We start from the raw sequence: 24808 nt of genomic DNA on the forward strand, positions 1-24808 counted from the left end.
TTGATACTCCAGACGATGATGAAGGGCTATGGTAGACATATTCGCAGACCAACCTAGCCAATCAGTCGACTAACAAACCTTGAAAAACGTTGATGAGAGTTTCTTTCAGTAATTTAAAGTAAGGTCTGTTTTCCGGTTAGCCCAACATTTTCTCATCACATCATAAGCATCTTTATAACAAGCTTTTTACTTCTCCAAAATGATTTCTTTCTGAACTCTTTCGACCACTTCTGTGGTTTTTAATCTTCCATAAGACGTTTCTCTACATGTAAATACTCCCCACATCACAACCCGTACGTCCAAACGTCCGATTTCGACAAGAATCTGGTGTAGTTTAATACTTCAGGCGGGCCCCATTTGATGGAAAACTTCGATACACCCTAAGATGTATATTGATCGTACAAAACGAACCGCGTTAATCCGAAATCTGCCACTTTTACCGTATTTACTTTTCTGTATTTATATATTTACATTTCTGTAGAACTTTCGAGTTTCGTTTTGATTTTTCAGTCATTCTTCTTCTTCTTCAAGTGACCTGTCCGTTGCGAACGTTGGCTATTAACATGGCAATTCTGATCTTATTTGCGGCGCTTCTGAATAGTTCGACCGATGTGACGAACCACTTCCTCAGATTTTGGAGCCACGAGTGTCTTCTCCTGCCTGGCCCTCGCTTACTGTCTATTTTTCCCTGGACAATCAATTGCAGTAGACGGTACTTATCGTGTCTCAATATGTGGCCTAGATATTCAAGCTTTCCACACCATACAGTAAGATCGGAAAAATGTAGCATTTAACTAGACGTAGTTTTAGGGGAAAAGACAAATCCCTGCTTATGAGGAGCTTTTTCATATTGCTAAATGCTGCTCTAGCTCGTTCTATTCTCGCCTTAATTTCTGTGGCCTGTTCCCATTTTGCATTTACGTTGGTGCCAAGGTACATATAAGATTCTACATGGTCAATTAGTATGTTACTTATCCGTAACTCTCGAGCAGGCTGTTGCATCCTGCTTATCAGCATCCACTTTGTCTTCTTGAAGTTGAGGCTCAGGCCGTATTCCTCACTAACTGAATAAACTCTTTCCATTACCTGCTGTAATTCGTCTATGGTACTGGCAAGGATCACCGTGTCGTCGGCATATCTTATATTGTTCGTTAACTCGCCGTTTATTTTTATGCCCTCATTTGCATTTTCCATACATTTATTAAATATTTCTTCGGAATAAATATTGAATAGGAGTGGGGATAATATACACCCCTGACGGACACCTCTTTTGATCTGCACACTTTTAGTGAGTTCTTTGCCAATTTTTGCTCTTGCTGTTTGACCCCAGTATAGGTTTGCCACAATTCGAATGTCCTTGTCGTCAATACCTGTCTTTCGCAGAATATCTATCAATTGTTCATGATTGACATTGTCAAATGCTTTTCTAAAATCCACAAAGCACAAATACACGTCCTTATCAACGTCTCTACACCGCTGTATAAGCACCTGGAGAGCGAAAATTGCTTCTCTAGTTCCAAGTGCTTTCCGAAAGCCAAACTGCGATCTATCAATATTTGAGTCACATTTATCATATATTCTTCTATGAATAGTTCTCAGTCATTCTATGTTTTTTAAATGCTTTTCTTCAAATTGAATTTTTTTCTTCTATGTAATCTTTTTTCTTCCCTTCTTAGGATCCGGTATTCCTCCTTTGCTCTTCTTGTACATCTAGCATGATTTATCTTTAGGTGTGCTCTATTTTTGTTATCTGTTGGTTCTTGGCACTCCTCGACAAACCATTCGTTTTGTCTAACTGGTTTGGTTTTCCTTAATATGTCCGATGCTTTCTCAGTTATTGTTTTCTGTTAAATGTTTCTACATTTTGTCCTCAATTCCTTTACATTTTCCCCCGCTTCCAGACTCTGTTTCCTCATCCATTTGTCTCCCGTATTCTCCCGCAATGGTTTCAATGAGCAGATTATCAACATCAATTCCGTCTTGTTTCATATGTTTATCTTTCTTTAGGTTTGATATTCTTCCTTTGATTTTTGCCATTACAAGAAAGTGGTCACTATCTATGTTTGGACCTCGGTAGCTTCTGACATCCATGAGGTCGGAAGAAAGTCTTGCATCTATTAGGATGTGATCTATCTGGTTAACGGTTTCGTTGTCAGGTGGTTTTCATGTTCCTTTGTGTATTATTTTATGGGGAAACCTTGTTCCTCCTACTACCATGTTTTTGGTGCTTGCAAAGTTTATTAGTTTCAACCCGTTATCAGTTAACTCTTCATGCAAGTTCTCACATCCTATAGTTGGCTGGAAAAATTTTGACTCTTTGCCAATTTTTGCATTAAGGTCCCCAGCAATTATTTTCACGTCATGACGTGGACATCGATCCATATTCTTTACCTGAGGTGTCGTAGAATTCATCTTTTTCGTCTATTCCTTTTCTTCCGTGGGTGCGTGTACACTGAGTAAGCTATAGTTAAAGAATTTTCCTTTAAGACGTAGATAACATATTGTGTTGTTTATGAGTTTAAAGTTAATGACTAATTGCTTTGCTTTTTTACTGACAAGAAAACCACTGCGGGTGCTACGTCCGCTATAGTATATATTGTAGTCTTTTTATTGTTCTGAAGCTATTTTCTTGTGGCATTTTAAATTAATTACTATTTAAATGGGAATAAGCCACAATTAAAGGTTAAAATACGTTTATTGACGTTTCAATTTCCACTTCGGAAATCGTTCTCAAAATACAAACATTATAAATTCATATAATATAATACATCATAGTAAATTAAACAAATTTTATTTTTTGTTACTTAGTGAAAAATTCTTCTAATAATTTAATTTTATCTGACTCATCTATATTGACAATTCAGACATACCTTATTCATTTTAAAGTAGACGACTTTAAAATGATATTGCCAATATTGTTGAGTTGCGTTCCTGGGACGACTTTACTTATAAGATAGTTCATTCGATTACATGAAATCAACTTTAACTTGAGAATATCCGTCAGAAAAGATCATAAAATGTAATTCGTCTTTAAAAAGACAAATACATGCCATGATGACAGTAAAATTCTCCCGTTAGTGATTCCATAGTAAATTATGAGGGAAAAACCAGGAAAAAACCTCATAATACTATACCGACATGGTAAGTATTTGATCGTGCATTTAGTTTACCTTCAATAAACACCAAATTCCGATTTTATATGTTTGTTATTTAAAAAACATAAATGATGTATTCTCTAGATGTTACTGACTTACCAATACTGGTATTTTCCTTTTAATAACTTCCTCTTTCAATATGGGTAACCAGATCCTACTACATTCTGCCGAGGAATTCGCGACACAATTCGTCTCATTTAGCATAATTAGAGCCGCTTATTTGATTTTTCTCTTTTTACCATCCGTTTCTTTTAGGACTATATTTGAATCATTCCATTGAACCCCATGTTCATTATCCCATGCGTGTTTACAGATTTGAGATCTATCAAATTCTCTATTTTTAATATAGGATTGATGTTCACCTATTCTAACATTTAATGGTCTTGATGTTTCACCTAAATAAAACTGATCGCATTCACAAGGTATTTTATAAATGCAATTCTTTGTCCTTTCTTGTTCATTGTTAGGTTTGGTTTTGGACAAAATAGATCTCAACGTGTTTGTTGTTTTGAATGTTGTTGAAATGTTGAATTTATTTCCTATCCTTTTAAGCTTTTAAGCTTAATCCTTTTATGTATGGTATTGTTATTTTCCTCGTATTATTCCTTGCATATGCTGTAGGATCTCGTTCTAAGTTGTTTTGTTCTATTCGATCGATTGTTGAAAATTCCTTATTTATAAACGATAAAGGATAATCATTTTTTATTAAAACAGATGTTAACAAATGTTTTTCCTCCAAGAACGAATTTTCGTCAGAACAAGTAATTTTGGCTCTATCGTATAAGGATTTAATAATTCCCTTTTTAATATTAATATTGTGATTTGATTTGAAATTTAAATATCTGTTGGTGTGTGTTGGTTTTCTATACACCTGAGTTTCGTATCCAGTATCGTTCTTAGAGATTAAAACATCCAGAAAAAGTAATGTGTTATTATATTCCTTTTCCATGAAACGTCAATAAACGTATTTTAATCTTTAATTCTGGCTTATTCCCATTTAAATAGTAATTAATTGTAGTCTTTTCTCTCGATAATTCCTGAACCAGTCCATCTCATCTCTTGAATCGCTATTACTTCGACTTTCATTTTATCCAGTTCTTGTGTTCGCAATTTAAGAGCGCCTGGGGTATAAAGGGTTCGTGCATTCCATGTGCAGATCAGTAAGTCGTTATTTCTTTGTCGCTTGCTAGGTCGTCCGGCTTTTCTTTGTGCTTTCATAACAATAAGTTTTTTTTAAAGAAGAGGTCATTAACCTTTTGCTCAAATCCCTAATCTTCGAAGGACCGTTTCTCCCGCTCTCGTTTGTCCTGACTCTGCTTCCTACCGGGGTTGGTTATCACAATCTTCCACCGAGTTGCTCAGGTTACCGAGGTTCGCTAACTCTGGGCGACCTCTTGAACTTTATTTTGGGGTATCTCATGAAAGTGATCATGCAAAAAAATCTTATGCGGATATTTTTCCGAACTAACCAGAGCTTTTCGCCTTGTCTACTCAGAATTATTTATGTAGGATATGTAATAAAAAAGTCCGATATAAACAAACTTTAGAATGATAAATAATTATCATTAAAATCCTTGCAATTAAAGTGCTTTAATAACTTTTTGAATAGTTTGTTGGACAAACAATTGATAACTAGTTTCACTTTTATTAAAACAGCATAGAATGGAGTAATTATTAGTTACTTCTAAGGAAACCTTCAAAAATAATCAGTACCTTTAGTTTAAAAAGCAGCAGGTTATTATAAATCGTAAATCATTGTTGGTTTTTTTGCGTCATTTGTCAACTTTGGACAAATAGCTCGTAGTAAATAAGCAATTTCTCGAAAGGTTTAGTATTATGTAATATGTAATTAAAAGGAAATAATGGGAAACATGAAACACTACTCTAGTATATACATAAAATAGCTGTATTTCGAGACATTATTTTGTAATACTTAAAATAAAGTAAAACTGACTATATAATTTTTATAGCTGTTACACTGATATCACTTGCATTCTATGCTGGTTACAGGATACTTCATTTTGTATTGGCTCGTCGTCATTTTGTATCTTTCAATTTTATTTAATCTTAACTGTTTGTAATCTGGTGATACGTTTTTTTACGCGTTATTGCAAATTACACTGCTCTACAAAAATTTTTTCTCAAATGTTTCTTTTATTTCCTCTACCAAATCTTACTAATTGGGTTGAGAATAACTAATATAAGTAACCTAAGCAAATATGCAAAAAAGTGAAAAATATGTGCATAAATATGCACAATTTACCCAAAAATATGCATCATATATGCATTTCTTTGAGAAAATATGCATTTTTTTTTATAAACTATGCATACTGTTAATGAAAGCATATATTTAATAATGGTATATTAATTAATGTTTATTTTAATAATTAGAAAACAATATAAATAAATTTAAAAATTAAGTAGGTAATTGTAATGTACTAATTAATTGTAATAAAAGTAGTAAACAGTAAAATACTATTTCTTAGAAATATGAAAACATTAAATGACCAAACGTTTTTCAAAATTTTCCAATAAACACTTATGGCTTCTATCTGTGTAGATATATTTGTAAATTGAGAAACTTCTTTTCTTTCCACATCAACGGATGTAATGGGAGCATATTTTAAATTCACAAAAATATTTGGTTCTAAATCTATTTCTTCGCAAAAATTACGAACAAGAACGTCAGCTACCTCGGTAAGTTTCTAAAAACCATTGTTTTAAATTTTAAAAAAATATCTTTTTCAGCGTCACCTTTAACATTTTGACAAGCTGACCTAATTTCTTTTATTAAGGTTATGCTTTCTACCAAGGCAAACTTTGATGATTCTAATTGAGTAATAGTTTTTTGAAGCAAACTAAAATTTGATTTAATGAATGGAAGTTGCTGCTGAAACACGTTGAAGAAATTTGTTTAGTATCTACGATACACAAATACCGGTATACTACTCAAGAAATAGAAATGTGTACTCGTGTACTCCGACGCTCATGACGTCACCTGCGAAGCAATAGTAGAGGGTACTACGGTGTTCGAGATGTAGGATTTCTCGTCCCGGTAGATGTATTTGTGCATCTTGCGGTAGATGAATTGTTTTTACAAATTAATCACTCCTGTGATAAGTATTTAAATATTTTTGTTTTTGCAGATCCTTCACATTTGATTAAACTAGCCCGAAACCATATAATTGATCATGGTTTTATTATTGACATAATAATATAATAAAATAATCAACAAGGATTACTTTGAAGCGCTACTAAATATATAACTTCAGAATTGACAATTGCGCATAAATTGACACTACATCACCTGCAGTTCAATTATTGTCAAATTATGTGCCAAAAGCTATTAGTTATGCTGAAGAAAATGGACTTATGTCAAGAGATAGTTACTGGAAATAAGCTGCTGTAATTGTTCAGCTATTTAATGATTGGCTTGATCTATTAAATTCTCTATGTAAGTTCATTGCCAATTCTCCAATACGAAATGCATGTGGTACAGATTTAGATAAGCAGTCACGTCTACTGGATGAAATGTCAGAAATGGTCAATTCAATACGGGTTGGTAAACATAAAGGACTTATTCCATTTCAAAAAGGGATATTGCTTACTAATAGATCTCTGAAAGAGTTACTTTCTTACCTGCAAAATACAACGTTGACTATATTTTAACTTCGAGCTTCGAGGTTGAATCAAGACGTGCTAGAGAACTTTTTTTCTTATATTCTTATAATGATCATCCTTCGACAATAGATTTTAAATATAGATTAAGATGGTATATTTAAGAAAAACATTCGGCGGCGATCTTTACAGAATGTCGCAATACTAGTGAAACTAGCGAATCCTGCGTAAATAACAGCTCAATAGAAAGTTCTCAATTACCAAGCGATATTTCGGCGTCAGAAAATATTTGCTTGACACAAAAAATGCTGTCTAATTTGCTAGAAAAAACTGAAGATTCGAAAAAATTTCAGTCTGAAGAGAACAAAATACTTCAAAATACATTTATAGAAGCTCACTACTTGGAGGAGGATCATATAAATGACGATGACGTTTTGAAAGTCGCAGACAATTACGAGGTGAAAGAAAAAATTCATCTTGACTGTTTGAAGTATGTCGCTGGTTTTGTTGCATACAAATTCAAACATGAAACCCTACAAAAACTTATAAGACATATATGGAACCAGATACAGACAGTCTCTAGAGGTTATCATTTGTACCCAAATGAAGAATTTGGGTACAAATGAACCCAAAAAAACCTAAAATCTTTCAACAGCTGGCACAGAAAACTTTAGCTCAGCTTGAGAATACCACGATACCATTTGAGGTACTCATATATCTCAGTAGGACACGCACATATAAAAGATTAAGAGAAATGATCAGACAGATTAGTTTCAATAACTATTAAAGAAAACTCAACAAAAATATGTCAAACTTTAAGAAATAAATTTTAATATGTAGTATAAAATATTCAATAAATCTTTACTATGAATTTTCGGCCGGGTTTATTACTGAAACATTGTAAATTAAGCTAATGTTGGAAAATGCAAGTCAAAGTTCGAAGATATTTTGTAACACATTAATTTAATACAATTTTCTCTAATTTTAAATGTTAATTAAGTGATTCAGAAAGTGTTTTTAATATTTAACCATTCTACATACTTTGTTCAAAATACACGATTTTGGAAATATTCCAGTAATAAATCCGACCATCGAAATATGTATAAAATAGAATTAATTTTTATGCTTGTTAATTGAAAATTAATTACGCTTATCGTGGAAGGCAAGATTGAAGGTAGAAGAAGTTTGGTCAGAAAGAAGAAATCCTGGTTGAAAAACTTAAGAGAATGGTTTCAAATATCAGAAGCTGCGAACATAATACATGCGGCACAAAACAGAGAAACCTATCGTTTGATGGTCGCCAACCTTCGGTAGAAGAAGGCACATAAAGAAGATTAATTGAAAAGACGTTATTATATTCACACATTAATATGAATATACACACATGTAGGGAAATGTCGAAAAAAGTTTTTTTATTTTTCAATATTCAGAAAACCTATATCCAAGAAAAAATAAAAAAACATTGTAAATGCAAGGAGGAATACAGGGTAGAAGGAGTCGCGGAAGAAGACGCATCTCCTGGTTAAACAATTTGAGAGCTTGGTTTAACAGCACTTCTGCTGACCTCTTTAGAGCAGCGTTATCGAAAGTGCGAATTGCCATGATGGTTGCCAACCTTCTTAGAGGAGATGGCACATGAAGAAGAAGAAGTGATTGGGAACTTTCATCCGTTAAAGCGTCAATTATATTTTTTAAATCTATAAAATAGAATAGAAAAAAGCGGCTTCCAACCATGTGTCCCATCGTGATCGAACGGGTTCTGGTGGAAGTGGAATATTTGGAAGTATTTCTTTATAAAGTTGAATTCTTATAGGAGATTTGAGGAATACTTTTTTATGCTTGATATCAGGGAATTCACAAAAGGAAACATTTTTCTAATTTCTTCCGCAACTCTGTTCATTCCATGTGCTAAACAAGTAACGTGTATTAAGTTGGTATAAAATATTTGTAAATGTTGGCCTGCCTTGACCATATATGGTGCAGTATCGGATAAAAAAGCAATAATTTATGGCTATATACTATTAGTTATTATTATTTAAAAAAATTTGATATTTCTTCTTGTACAAAACGTGATATTGTTGCACAATTGGTTTTTTCTAATTCTTCTTCTTCTACGGCACTACACCCCAAATTGAGCCCTGACCTCCTTCATTTTTTGCCTCCACCCTTGTTTGTCTGTGGCTGATCTTCTCCATACACGGACTCCTAAAAGAGCTTGTGCGTGGCAGTTTACTGTGTCTTCCCAGCGCTTTCTTGGCTTTCCAACCGGTCTCTTTCCCTGCACTCTAGCATTCAGTGCTCGTTTTGGTAGCCTATCCTCTCCCATTGTCCGGCCCATTGCAATCTTTGTATTCTAATGAAGTCTGACAGTGGTGCTTCCTTATAAAGTTGATAAAGCTCGTTGTTGTAAAACTTCTGATGGTTTTTTCTAATTGTTTGCATGAAATTAAATAGGATTTTGGTAAGATCTGATCACTTAGAACACCAATCATTAGATGAGGGATATATCTTCTTGACGAATCAGTGGTTTCGTCAACACACAATAGAAGTAATTGTCACCAATATTAGTTTTTATATTATCTATTACTGACGAGTACAAGGAGTTGACATGGTTTATCACGGATGTTCTCAAGTTAAAGCTGATTTCATGTAATCGAATGAACTATCTTACAAGTAAAGTCGTCCCATGAACGCAACTCAACAATATTGGCAATATAATTTTAAAGTCGTCTACTTTAAAATATATAATGTATGTCTGAATTGTCAATATAAAGGAGTCAGATAAAATTAAATTATTAGAAGAATTTTTCACCAAGCAACAAAAACACAAAATTTGTTTAATTTATTAATGTTTGTATTTTGATATCGATTTTGCGAAGTGGAAATTGAAACGTCAATAAACTTATTTTAAACTTTAATTGTGGCTTATTCCCATTAAAATAGTAATTACTTTTGGATGCCACAAGAAAATAGCTTCAGAACAATACAAACCTTTAAGTACGTGAGCAACAATCCTTTGAATGCCAACAAATGATAATTTAATGACTAGTAAAAAATAATTGTTCTTATAAGTATTGATTAAAATGATTGACATCCTTTATTGTATGTACATGCTACTTTAATTAGTCTGATTTGGATATCATAAACATATAGTTTGGGTAACCTTGAAATATTACACTTCTTGATTATATTCATTATAATATACAGTAGACAAAAACAATTTTATTTCGATTTAAACAACTGTACCTTCTGCTTAAACAAAATTTCAAAGTTCAATAAACCGGTATCAATTCGATAACCTGCATGAAGAATATTGGCCGTGATGTAATTGAAATGTATATAGTTTTAGGACACAAATTAAAACAAAATTACAACTGTTTTATTTATGCAAAAAAAGTTAATTCCTGAATGTAGACAAAAAGAACCGAATTCGATATTCTTTTTGTTCAGAAATGAGTGAGAATTGTTTTACTGTTTTACACCTAATAGAACAAGGAAATAATAAAATCAACAGATTGGGAAAACAGAGGAATATGTATTAACGGAAAGTACCTAAATCACCTTAGATATGCGGATGATATACTCCTGATCTCCTCGGAACGACAAGAACTAGAATTAATGCTGAATGAACTTCATGAAAAATCACTGCAAAAAGGCCTAAAAATTAACTTCAACAAAACAAAAGTAATGACAAACACGGAAGACCAAGAGGCAATAAAAATACAAACAGAAAAAATAGAACAGGTAAATGAGTATATCTATCTAGGACAAGCAATCAAAGCTAACAGAGAAAATCAAACAGCCGAAATATCAATGACATGGACATTTACACAGGCCAATTTGGATAGGATAAGGAAGGCACAAAGAGCGATGGAGAGACAAATGTTGGGTATATCACTTAGGATAGAAAACGTAACCAGTGGATCAGAACCAGAACAAAGACAGTAGACGCGATAGAACAAGCAGCAAAACTGAAATGGAAATGGGCTGGACACAATGAACGTCTCCAAGACGGACAATGGAACAATGCCATCGGAAAGTGGCGTCCATACAATGCAAAGAGATCAAGAGGCAGACCACAGATGAGGTGGAAAGATGACATCAGGAAACAAGGAGGTCCCACATGACAGAGAACAGCTCAAGATAGGGAAAGATGGAGGGAACTGGGGGAGACCTACATCCAACAATGGAAGGATAGAGAATAGGTTCAAAAAAAAGAACAAGGAATAGGCTAGTAAATAAAAAAAATGTCTTATACAGAAAAAAATAATATACAGGTTTTTGAAGGATCTAAAAGGTCTATGAATGGATCAGGGCGGATCTGTGACAAAACGACTAAATTTTGATGTGAAAGGTGGATTTAATAGATTTCGCATAATATTACAATTTTTTTTTTTTTAAATTCAATTTGTTTAAAATATTTCACAACAATAACTAGACCATATAGAAGTGCACCAATTGTTTTATATATAAAAATGCGCTTAACCTAACCTCAAAACCTCAGAAGGTCCCCCGTGGTCTAGAAGGATAGCTGATAATTTTGCTGTAATAATCATAAACAGTGGTGGATTCGACGATTACCTGATGGAAATTTTTTTTTCTATTTTGTGTCCATTCATTTATAGACTGTACCTTACATTTTTTTCTAATGTCTTCACTTCTCTTTCGATCTCTCTGCGTATTTCCCGTAATTCTTCTCAGTACTCTTATCTCTGCCGTTTCCAGTAACTTTTGCGTTGTGGCTGTGTTGAGTCTTGTCATATGAAAATGCCACCATGCAGATAAAGCTGGACGAAAGCACAAAAACTAATCCCATAAGACTACAACGGGGAGTAAGACAAGGAGACACCATCTCTCCCAAACTATTTACCCTTGCTCAAGAAGACCTTTTTAAGAAACTAGAATGGAACAACAAGGGTATCAACGTCGACGGATCATAAACCACTTGAGATTCGCAGATGACATAGTTTTAATAGCCGATAATATCCAGGAACTAAATGATATGTTTCAACAATTGAATGCAGTTTCAGGAGCGGTAGGCTTAAAAATGAACTGCAACAAAACAAAAATACTGAGCCGAGACCAGACAACTATAACAATACAAAATCATACCATAGAAAATGTTGAACATTATGTATATCTAGGTCATGTGATCAAACTGGGAAAACCAAATCAAGATGCTGAAATTAAAAGAACACAACTGGCATGGGACGCTTTCGACAAACTAGCATATATCTTGAAAAACGTCTCCATTCCTGTAATCTTAAAGAAAAAGGTGTATAACACATGCATACTACCAGTTTGTACCTACGGCTTGGAGAAAGTGTAGCCCTTACCAAAAAATCTGCTAAAAAATTAAAAACAACGCAAACAGCAATGGAAGGAATCATGCTTGGAATATCACTAAGAGACAAGATTAGAAACACCGAGATAAGACGTAGAACGAAGATTAGGGATATTGTGGAAGAAATTACAAAAGTGAAATGGCGCTGGGCAGCTCACGTAGCCCGATATAATGACAACAGGTGGACACGGAGAATTCTAGAATGGAGACCAAGGACGACAACAAGAAGCATGGAAAGACCTCAAAAAAGCTGGGTAGATGACATAAGAGCAGTGGCAGGCAAACAGTGAATTAGATTGGCGAAAGATGGAAGCAATTGGGAGAGACCTACATTCAGGAGTGGATGGTTGACAAAGAAAATATAAGGAACGGCACGACTCAGTAGGAAAGATCCTTCATCAAGAGATAGACATCAAACTGGGACTTCTCCAAACAAACCATCTCCCATATTATCAATATGTTCCTGAGAGTATACTTGAGAATGACAACTACAAGCTATACTGGGACAGCACTGTGCTCACAGACCAAACAGTAGCACATTATAGACCAGATCTCATACTAGTTAATAAACTAAAGAGACAAAAAACACTAATTGATGTGGCGATACCCAACAACAATAATCTTCGTGTTAAACAGAACGAAAAGATCGCCAAGTACAGGGATCTGGAAAGTCAAATACGAAAATAGTGGAGAATGAAAAGTACCTAGACAATACCTATTATTCTCTTTACTACTGGAGTCATTCCGAATAACCTCCTAGAAAACATAGAAAAAGCTAGGTCTGAATTAACATCTCTACAAGACCATCCAGAAAGCGGTGCTACTCTCAACGTCCAGATGTTACGAAAATTTTTGGGAGATACTCCAGAATACCAAGTCACCTAGGGCTCGATAACACGAAAAGAGTCACACCAGAGCTCAATCCTTTTGATACCGTAGGTGTCTGGGATGAGAGAATTTTGCCCTTAGAGGGAGTGTGAGCCGTATGGCTAAATCTGAATTATCAATAATATTAATATTTCCACAAGTACTTTGGCTATAGAATTAAATCAAGAAACTAATATAGTGTTAACATGATACAATTGAATAAAAACAGTTTAAAGTAAATTATTTATTCAGTGTATCCAATAAATATAAAATAAATAACTATATGACTTTTGTACTAATCACAAATATTTACAAATTGCAATTTAATTTTCGGCTGGCTGTGGTTGACACGGATTGCCGATGATCTGATCGGCAATTCTACTAGCTTCTCTAAGTCCACTTAAGAAAGCTCCATGCACGGTAGCCGGATAGTTTCTAATAGTATGTTCACCCGCGAAAAACACTCGCGCGGGGCCCGAAGTCACAGAAACCCCTTGATCGTTCGGCGGAATTACCGGCGAGGCCAACAGATCGTAATCACTTCCAGAACTACCTACTGCTACGAAACTATAGGAACCTCGTGACCAGGGATCGGCTCGCCACCGCGTGACAACAGTCTCTTTCGGTTGAGGCACTCCCGATTGCCCGAAAATTCCTCGAAGTACTGCAATGCATCTTCCAACTATCACATCATCTGTTACATTTTCCATTATCGCTGCAGCTTCACCTGCAACTAAGGCGAGTAACACAGGGGCTTTATATAGATTCCAGAAGAGGAAAAGTTCTCCTCTGCTAGCTGTTGTACTGCCAACATGACCAAAGAGATTCGCCTGTGGGTTCCAGAATATTCTCTCAAAACATAACACCACTTTGTTGAGATTACCAAAACCCAGACGCTGAATTGCGGACGTTTTCCAGTCTGGTAGAGGTGGTGAAAATTGCACTGTATTCAGTTGAGTACTAGAAGGTACAGCACTTAGTTTAAGCACGCCTAATGGTAGCGTGCACAAAACCACCTCAGCATGATAGGTATTTGTTGTTGATGGATTTCTTGGATTATATACAGTAACTTCTACACCTCTGCTATTATATTCAACCTTCTTGACAGCAGCATTCAGCTTAATATCAAGACCTTCTGCTAAAGCAACAGGTACACAAGAATAACCATTTCTTACTGTTAGATGATTTCCTGTAAACTCAAAATCGTCGTCTTGATCCCAGTGCTTTAGCGAAAGAGTAGATAGAGGTGTTGCATTTGCGAATTCTAAATTTGCAAAGTGCCAATCCAAAATTTGACGATCTTTAGAAGATAAGTAAACATCACTCGGTTTGGAACTATCTAGTTCTTCTAGTTTTGTTTCAATTTCCTTCGCCTGTTCCTTCAATTGATCCCACTGGTTAGCTAAGTCTTTTAAATCTTTAACTCCACTAGCATAAGCAAATTGCTCATCAGTATTTCGTTTTTCAATAACAGCCATCTCATCAACTTTAGTTTTTATTTCTTTCATTTTCTCTTTCACATTTGTCATCATTTGTTGACTTCCTTTTAATTTCTCCTGCAGGGTAATAACGGACTTTAAATGTTGTATTTGTTTTTCTTTTACATTCTTCTCTTGCAACTTAATAACCCATTCTAGTGCTTGCCCTAAACTTACAGGTTTATTGCCGGCATAGTTAAAGTCAAGCTGATGTGAAAGATATGATGTGGCTTCTAAGAGACGATTAAATTCCCTTTCAACCATTTCATCTTTGTCTTTATCTACGGTAACACCATTTGATTGGTATAAAGGACACTTTTGGCGAATGCGATGCAATTCCATATCTATCTGTTTGCTTAAAGTTGTGATAGGGTTTCCTCCTAAGCCTGTTACTACCATAGCCCCTATAAAACAAAAAAAAAAATATGATAGAAATGTTATTTTACCATGCAAACATCGTAAAGAGTACAAGAGAAAAATAATGATTTTTTTTTATATATAAATGAACTTTTAGTAAGAGGTAAAGCTACTAAACAAGTCTAAAATGAAGCGTTTTTTGTGAATTTTTTAAACAGGGTACAAATATGATGAAGCAGTTTTGTTCTCTGATAATGAGAATAACCTACAGCACATGGCACATACATTCAATGCAGTGGTGAAGAATTACAGCATGAATATATCAACAGCTAAGACCAAATCCCTAGTAGTGGCAATGTAACCCAGAAGATGCAGTAATTAATGATGCAATAATTGAACTAGTCTCGAGATTCAAATATCTTAACACATTCGCTACTGACTTTTTTCAAGAGGTCTTAACCTGTTACCCAGGAGCGGCAATAACTGTTTTCTAAAATATCATTGCAATTGATATTAGAATATATAATAATATTAAATTAATTAAATAGAGTGTATATTTATTTATAAAATTTGATTTGAATTTTTGACTCCGATGGGAGTCATGTGCACCTGGCTAAGAAATTCTAGTGTATCGCTGACTGACTCTGATCAGCAGAAGGCAGATTAGAACGTTTTTCTAGAAAAATAATTATATAACGGAATTTTAGAAAAAATAAGTTTATTTATTCTGTAAAATACAGAAAGATTCACACATTGATTTTATTTTGATTCACATTCAGCAATTAATTTCAAAGCATTCAACACAAAAATCCAGGTTGATCAGGACATTTTTCGCATTGATATATTGTCTGCTTTCGAATTTTGTTTTTGGAGCATATTTTGCAATGCTTTATCTTTGCTCATCCCTTATTATCCATAGGAAATTTTGAAATAGTATGTCTGGAGGCAGGAATATTTCTTGTTTTTCACAGTTTGAACATCCCGGCATACTCTCTGCCATTTTGAATCACGAGACTACCACAGCACAGAACTGGTAAAAATTTTTTTAACATTTTAAGTCCTCACTCACACCCTGACAAACATTAACTAACGCCGGCGTCATACTTAGTAAAATATCCTGTCTTAAAAATCAACGAGTTGTAAAAATCAGCAAAAGTGTTAAACTATGAGGCCGAAAGGGAAAGTATTATTAAATCATGTGTAAGGCTGATAATGACCCACGCAATAAAGACAAGAGCTGACACAGCAGAAACCAAGAGAAAGTTGAGAACATCAGAAACTAATTGTGGTCAATAACCGTGAAAACACTGAGAGATAGAATACAAATGACTGAATAAGATATCTCTGTAACATACCAGACATAGTGTATTGGGGAAGACAGAGAAGATAAGAATGGAATCAGCATGATGCAAGAATATACAGAGAGAGAATAGTCCAAATAGGAAGACACTTAAAACCAACAGACAAGATACCACTAGGAAGACTTGGTAATAGCTGGCATTTAAATCACTGCTTTGAGTATAAGCTCAAAGTCAGTGAAGGTGAAGAACAGTCCAAGGAGCCTAATAGAAGAAGAAGAAAGATAAGAGGATCATATTATTCAAGGAAGTAGGTAATTAATCAATGATAGTAATATTATTCAAGGTGTAATTAATCATATTTTTCATAGATTGCAAAACAATTTTTACTCAATAAGTAATAGTACCAAGTGGCAATGCTGGAACAATGTTTTTAGAGATAGGGAGCTCTTGCTGTGGGAGAAACATGTATTATTTGAAGTGATCTGCAGGATAAAGTTTAACTGATACAAATTTCAGTGTATATAAAAAATTCTGTATATTTCAATGGGTATCCTATCTCTAATGCAAGTATGGCTAGAGAAATAAGTAGGGAATTTGGAAAATATAATTTTTATATGATTGTGTTTAGAGAACTTCACACCATAAATAATTAATTGTGTTCAGGACATAGAAAACACAAATTTTATTACATACAACTATAACAATCAGTAAATCTTTACGTTTCTCAAAACATTACAACCAACATTATGTTATTCATTGCATCTGATTTTAGCCAATGAAGGCCCCATTATAATTTGGAAGTATTTTAATCAATCACATACTATTTCAGGTTGTTATTGACTATCAGAAACAAACAAAAAAAAATTGTTTTTATATTCAGTGATAAGTTTAATGAGTTATACATCATCTAATACATGATTATTAAGATTAATAAAATTTATTATATGTTTTTTAAGAACATACCAATATCAGCAATATAATTTCCTTTTCGAAATGTTGCTATGCGACCTCCAACCCTATCTCTTGATTCTAACACTATAACTTCCAGTCCAAATTGTTGCAACTGCTGTGCTGCTGCTAAACCAGCTATACCAGCACCTATAACTATAACTTTTCCATATTTTTTAGAAGGAATGGGTTTTAGTCTTTTAAAAATTCCATAGTTTATAAATCCATTTCTCTCTAGGAAGGCGTGTACCCTTTTGACCAGCTGTGTATCACTATTGTAAGGGGATTCCATTTTTTCGAAAACATGTTCTATAATTAACTGTTGCTTGGGATTCTCCAACCACATCTGAAGTATACGATTGCGTACATTTAAATATACCCTTACTGTCTGCAAGGCTGCATTGGCAATATCTGGGAAACAGGCAGCTTCTGTCGAGGTTAGTTTGTCAAAAGGCATTCGACTTTGAAAAGCTGCACCTTCTAAACCAGAAAATAGGTCTTTTATCACAGGGTCGTCAAGTTCTGATTCGGGGTCATCGTTTTTCTTGTCGTCATCGGCTTTTATCTCCTCCTTTTTGGCATCTTTCTTGTTGTTTTTTGAAGTACTAGGTCCTGGGCTAAGTTTTTTATCAGACTGTTGAATTTTAGACTTATCTGTGTTTTCGGAGTTTTCTTCATCTCCGACGCTGTTTTTATCTTCCTCTTTTAATTCAAGCTTTGCTTTTTTTCGTCTACTCATTTTTATAATCAAATACTTAGCCTTATATGAAGAGAAGCGAAATCTAAGTACTTACTCCATAACAAAAAGTACGTTCGCCTTATGATACGACACATTTAATTCATTGAAAATATTCTTCGTATATAAACATTCTATTTATCGATATTTTGTTTCTACCCAAAGAAATACTGCAATACAGTTTGTTTATGGCACACATACACATAACCAAATTAAACTAGACAAATGACAGCGTATCTGTATAATCTGTGGCTCAGGTGCCGCAAACTGGAAAGCATCGAAAATTAAAATGGCTACTGTTACGGTTCCGGATCGTTATGTATGGAAATTTGTACAATGTTGTTTTGTTTTTTTTTCTTTAATTATTTTAATATTGCTGAACACAATGTACTATTATTTACAAAGTATAAATTTACTGTGACCTTCGGCTTAAAATAAAGTAAAAGTATATTATGTAATATTGAATTTTATTTAATACAGAGTGGTTCATAAGTGTGATAAAGATATAAAGCTATATATTTAATATGTAAAAAATAATGAAATACGTTATATATTTATTACGTGACAATTGTCTTGTAAAATTAGTTCTAAATATACAACTTCTTTCATGTTACTGTCCTTAAAATTTGTCACATTTCCATAATTCTATTAAACAAACCTGTCATCCAACTTATTCCTATCTCTCCTAAAGCTGTCCACATTTTCTCAGTGATATCATATTTACCTTTCTCAAATTTTTAAGTGCTTGAACAACTTCCTTGTTTTTTACTATCCATTGCCATCTAATACGTTAAAACCAAGAATGTGAATACTCAAAGTACTGGCAAATTTCAGGTATCATCATTGAGATATCTTTGTTGCTAAGGATTTTTCTTTCGATTTTACCTCGGCATTAGATTTTCTCCGATATTGTAACAGGATTATTAGGAGAATAGGTACTGTTAGCATATTATTGTCAGTTGATTAACTAAAATAATTCTCATGTTATTTACTTTGAACTGTCTGACAGTCCTGTATCCTAATTTAAAACGATTTCGATCTCTTTTTTACTGGGAAAATGTTAATGCTTAAGTCCGCTTTACATTTACGAGTACTCGGATCCGAGTTACTCTACTCGGAGTGCAACTCGGAAGTATAAACGTCTACACGGAGCCTCTTGTCACTCGGATCCGAGCTCGGATTGAAGTTGAACGCAAACCGAGTAGCAGTACGAGTTCCTGTCAATTCCTGTACGAGTGAGCGACGTGAGCGTCAAAGTGGTGGAAATTCCAAATTCAAAATGGCGGAACTAAGATTTTTTGCAGATCAAATGAATCAATTTATCGATCTTTACCGTTCTTTTGAATGTTTATGGAATGTGAAACTGAAAGAGTATCGGGGCATTATCAAAAGAAATAAGGCGTACGAGACTATTGCGGATATCATGACCATTACCACTTACCACATTTATTTTTCTCCTTTAAAATGTTTAATAACCCTAGTGCAACAGCAGCTCGTTTTTTTTGTTGATGGCCCCATTTTTAAATTCTCTTTGAAACAACTCTGATCGCTCGGATTTAATGTAAACGATCGCAGTGTTCTACTCGTAACTCAAATCCGAGTACTCGTAAGTGTAAAGTCCGCATTAGTGGTAATGATAATGCCTTCAACCCACCTTCAACCACAGAGTTCTATGGACAGCCGGAGTGTGACGTCACGGCGGCCATATTGTTATTATTACTTTCCAAACAAAAGTTGAAAAGCAAGGCTTCAAGACTTTTTAATTTCTATAAAGTTAACATTTTGCTTCATCTGCTGCTTTTTCTTCTTAAGTATAGTGTTTTTTACGATAATACCATCATAATTCGGTATTATATTTCTATGAAAGGTGTAGACAGGTACTTCATGCGACTTATGCGATCCAAGAAGGTCCTCCAAGAATTACTGAAGGATGTTTTCAACAAGAATGGAGATGACCCAGAGAAATTCCAGTTTCTATCAGCAGAAGAAACAGTTTTAACGAAAATAATTGATGGAAAATTTGAAAATGTTTCTCAAATGATCGAAGAAAGTTCTAGAAAGAATGATGAGAAATTTGAAAATATTTCTCTAATAATTGATGTTTCGAGAAGATTCGACGAGATATTTGAAAATGTTTCTCAAATAATGGAACAAACTTCTAAAAAGAACAATGAGAAATTCGAAGAAGTTTCTTGAACATTCGATAAGGTAGAAAAGAAGAACAAACAGTTAGAGAACATGCTAACCAATACGAAAGTGCTAGCACCAGTTAGTGCAGTAGTTTTAGATCCTGCACTGAAAAAAGAATCACCGAGAGACGAAACGACACATCATAATGAGATTCAAATTGTCACCATTTGATGGGAAGTCTTCTTGGTCCATATACCTTAGACAATTTGAACTATTGCGACAGCCAATCAATGGACAGAACAAGAAAAGACTTTTTTCTTGTTCTAAGGATCAAGAAAAATGTTACCAGATCTTGTTAACTCGACTGGACAAACGTTACGGAGATGTTCATCTACAACAAGTCTACAAGGCACAAGTAAAATTCAACGAGTAAATGAAAATTTGCAACAATTTGAAGCAGATGTTGCTCGTATAGTGCGGTTGGCTTATCCGGAGGTACCAGACAACATTTTGGAAGAAATTACTGTGAATACCTTCGTCAATGGGTTGAAAGAAGGTAAATTACAGAACGCTTTACGACTAGCAAGACCGAAAGTTCTAGATAATGCGCTCGCTATTGCCTAGGAATATGAAACAGTTAGTCAAACTTCACGGAGCCATCGAGTAAGAACCATTGAAGAAGGCGACGAACCAAACGATGAACGTCTGAAAGAAATGGTACGAAAAGTAGTTCGTTACACGATGTCCAATAGACGCGAGCCCAGATGTTGGAATTGTGGTGACGTAGGACACATTCGCCGTAATTGCAAGAAAATGATACAACAGTCGGAAACTAGAACGGGTTGACACAAACCTCGACACACCTCGAGAAACAAAGCCCCCATAGTAACTGGTAACATTACGTCCTCCGGTGGAATTCTTAGCTTGTATATCGAGAGTCGTATCAATAATAAATGTAGATCGTTTTTGGTAGATACAGATGCAACAAGAACTATTGCACGTCCAGAAGTAGTACGAGGCCATCTTAAATTATTACCTGTAACAGTAAGGCTTAGAACAGCAACTGGTGAGGTAATTAATACATATGGTGAGGCTAATATGTCAGTATCCATTGGCCAGACCACAGTGAAACATAGAGTATTAATTGAAGAGATCTCCGATGAGTTCATATTGGGGATGGATTTACTAAGAAAAGTTGCGGCTGTATGGATTCTCAAAAATGGAGTTCTCTAGATCAATGGTGAAGAGTTGCCGTTCCATGAAGACACAGTAGATGTTATCAGCTTACTAACTACTTGAGACGTAACAATACCCGGTAATAGTGAGAAAATTCTGATGACTAGACTTGATGGTCAAGAGGGAAGTTTAAGGATGATCGAAGATGTGGACGATGCCGAGTTCCTAACGGCAAAAGAGTTATGAATTTAAAGCGAGCAGAGAGGCACTGCGCGAGACATGTTGCTTAACTTGCAAGTTTCTGTCTTATAATTAATTGATTTTTTGTTTTTGTTTATGTGGTACATTTCGAGAAATAATTTTTTTTATAATTGTTTTGTAATTTGTGTTTATTCAAGATCTTGACATCTGATAAATTAAATGTGTGGCCGTTTGTGTTGGAATGGCGTGCTACTGCTCACGAATTTTTCTCTGTTTTGCAATCGCTTTTGTGTTGTGTTATTCTTTTTTTAACCACTGCATGATTGACCTATATAATGCCCATAATATTCGAGACAATAAAGTTAGTAAATCGCAACATCGTAACATTCTTGTGTGAATCTCTATGATAAGGTTGCGGTTATAAGTAAGTAAGTTCTTCATTTTTATAAATGAGTTTCTTGCAAAATCTATTCTGTAGATCTAATTTCTTTGATTTAATTCCATCTTCCGGTGACCGTGTTCGAAGTTATCTATCTACTTTTTCCATCAGCCCAGTCTGTAAACTTAGTTTAAAAGCTTTTTAGATAATACCGAATTTTTTTTATTTTTTTTTATAATGAAATTCACGTTTTCAAATGCCGTTGTGTTATTTTTTGTCGTCGTGCTTGGCTTTATTTAGTTGTATTATTTATTTGTATAAATATAATAAACAACAACTATTGTGACAACCATACCTCATAATTTATTTTCTATGCATTATGAATATTTTTAATAATATGCGGTATGGTATGTACGTTTTTATATAGCAAAAAGCGTGTAGGTGTGATCCAACTTAACTGTTGAATAATCGATATTTTTAAGGTTTGAAAATGGGATGTTTAAGCTTTCGTGACGACCAGTATGAATAATATCGATTTGCCTAGTTGATATGTAAACGCACCAAACGAGGATTAACGAGAATATTATTATTGACATAGGCGGTGAGGCCAAAAAGGGGTTTTCTTTTTTTAGGGTTAAAAAATCATTTTTCTTAGCGCTTCTGGTAAAAGTTTTAACATCCTGAGAAAATTATACTCATTTCACGCTACTATCGATCCTTTGTGCTCCAAATACAGGGTGTTTCAAAAAAAGGTAACCCCGTCTCTAGGGTAGGTAAAAAACTGAAAAATAATTGGGGTTTGCTTAGTAAAAAATTTTTGTAACGCCATCCATTTTCAAGATACGGGGTGTTGAAGAAAAAAAAATTTACGCATTTTTTACGATTTTGACGAAACTACTGGCAACATTGTAATGAAATTTTATACGAATATGTTTTGGAAGCTGATACATCCCATGAATTTGTTTTTATATCTGATTCTCATAGAGGGCGCTAGTTACACGGATCGTACTAAGTATTAGTCAATATAACTTTTTTAAGAGTATAATTATTAATCAAAATTTCAAGTAAACTTAAACATCATTCAATTTTACACGAAAAAGGTACTCTTGGTAAAACTCGATACTGTGTACCGTTTTCGGAATATTTTGATTTGAAAATTATGAAGTAATAGTTGTTGCTGGTATAAAATAGTTAGTAATTAAACAAAACTCACAAGAAGAAAATTAAATTAATGACTAAGAACATAAAATAAAATTCAATTACAGTAAGTGTTCAAAATGCCCTCCGTTTTCGCGAATACACAAGTCTATTATTTTTTCTAAAGATTCCATTAACCTTCTAAACGGTAGGGGGATCAGCTATGATATCATTAAATTGACGTTGAATTCTTTTTTCCAATTCTTGGCGTGAATTTACCTCTGTAGCATAGACTTTTTCCTTAATATACGACCAAACTGCGTAGTCCAAAGGGTTAAAATCGCATGACCGAGGAGGTCAATGAATCGAAGCTTCTGCACCTCTACCAATCCATCGATTCGGAAAATGATTACTCAACGACACCTTCTATCAAAGTGTGGTGGAGCTCCATCGTGCATAAAAAATAAAGATCTTCGCTCATTTAGCGTTAAATCTTCTGATATCTCGAATAAGGAATTGTTTAAAAAATCAAGATACATATCACCATTTAAATTTCCAGGTAGAATATGATAACCTATTAATTTGTTACCTAAAGTTGCTGCCCAAACTCATCACACCAGTAGTGTGCATTATGGGAGTTAAACATACCTTGTCGCGTAAAGGTGGCCTCGTCCGTAAAAAGAATGCATTTTAAAAAATTTGGATTGTGGGCTGTCCTTTGTTGCAATGTTTCAGAAAAATCTGGCAAGAGCTCTTGGACTTGTCTGTAATGATAAGGATGTAATTGCTGTTCTTTCAGTATCCGCCAAGTACTTGAAGAAGAAGTATTTGTTTGTCTTGCTATATTCCTTACGCTAACTGTTGGATCTTGATCAAGTAAATTTAAAATATTATTTTCTTTATTAATTGTTCTTGTTGTTCTTGGTCTACCAGAATTTATTTTATTTGGTCTCACATTCCCAGTTTCTCGACAACGTCGTTCAACGGCTCTAAATGTTTTTTTACTTGGTAAGTTTCTTCTAGGAAACTTTTCTGCATAACATGTCACAGCTGCACTAGAACATCCTAAACATTCGCCTAAGGTTAATAACATGTCAGTGTATTCAACATTTGAGTACATTTTGATTTGATTTTACAAATAACAATCAATAAATGTCAGATTTCCATGGCACACTTGGAGAAAATAGAGGTATACCTATTAGAACTTTATCATTACTACCAGCATCAATTATTACTTCATAATTTTCAAATCAAAATATTCCGAAAACGGTACACAGTATCGAGTTTTACCAAGAGTACCTTTTTCGTGTAAAATTGAATGATGTTTAAGTTTACTTGAAATTTTGATTAATAATTATACTCTTAAAAAAGTTATATTGACTAATACTTAGTACGATCCGTGTAACTAGCGCCCTCTATGAGAATCAGATATAAAAACAAATTCATGGGATGTATCAGCTTCCAAAACATATTCGTATAAAATTTCATTACAATGTTGCAAGTAGTTTCGGCAAAATCGTAAAAAATGCGTAAATTTTTTTCTTCAACGCCCTGTATCTTGGAAACGGATGGCGTTACAAAAATTTTTTACTAAGCAAACCCCAATTATTTTTCAGTTTTTTACCTAACCTAGAGACGGGGTTACCTTTTTTTGAAACACCCTGTATATGTTGAAGAAAATGCGCTAGCATAAACATACATTCAGGTGCAAAAAAGTCTATCCATGACATATTTCGATATTTCCCATTTATTGCGAGTTTTAAAACTTAGCATTTGTTATATGAAAACCTAGAGAAACCCTCGTATAAGTACAATTATTATCAATTTCCATACATTATTTTTAAATTTTTTATGGCATTTCTTATAAACAATAGGAATTTATGTTTTTTCGTGAAAAATTAAAGTTCGATAAGCGGCATGAAATTAATTTGTTATCGTACTGATTTTAACAACCACACTAATTTAGTATTAAAACCTGTTG

The 24808-nt window shown here is 34.1% G+C and overlaps 2 protein-coding genes across 3 annotated transcripts in view; one reads left to right on the forward strand and one right to left on the reverse strand.

The window, feature by feature from the left end:
* LOC140443158 (oxysterol-binding protein-related protein 3-like) overlaps positions 1-24808 on the forward strand; it is a 130615-nt gene that overhangs the window by 25797 nt on the left and 80010 nt on the right. The window lies entirely within an intron of this gene.
* Positions 13220-18055, reverse strand: Su(var)3-3 (lysine-specific histone demethylase Su(var)3-3). The gene is made up of 2 exons (XM_072534255.1): positions 17084-18055; positions 13220-14866 (listed from the first exon to the last, which is right to left on the reverse strand). Exons 1-2 carry the CDS (start codon positions 17805-17807, stop codon positions 13308-13310), a joined length of 2283 nt encoding a protein of 760 aa, XP_072390356.1. The 5' UTR covers positions 17808-18055; the 3' UTR covers positions 13220-13307.

This window comes from Diabrotica undecimpunctata, chromosome 6 (assembly GCF_040954645.1).
Source record: "Diabrotica undecimpunctata isolate CICGRU chromosome 6, icDiaUnde3, whole genome shotgun sequence".
Classification (NCBI taxonomy): Eukaryota; Metazoa; Arthropoda; class Insecta; order Coleoptera; family Chrysomelidae; genus Diabrotica; species Diabrotica undecimpunctata.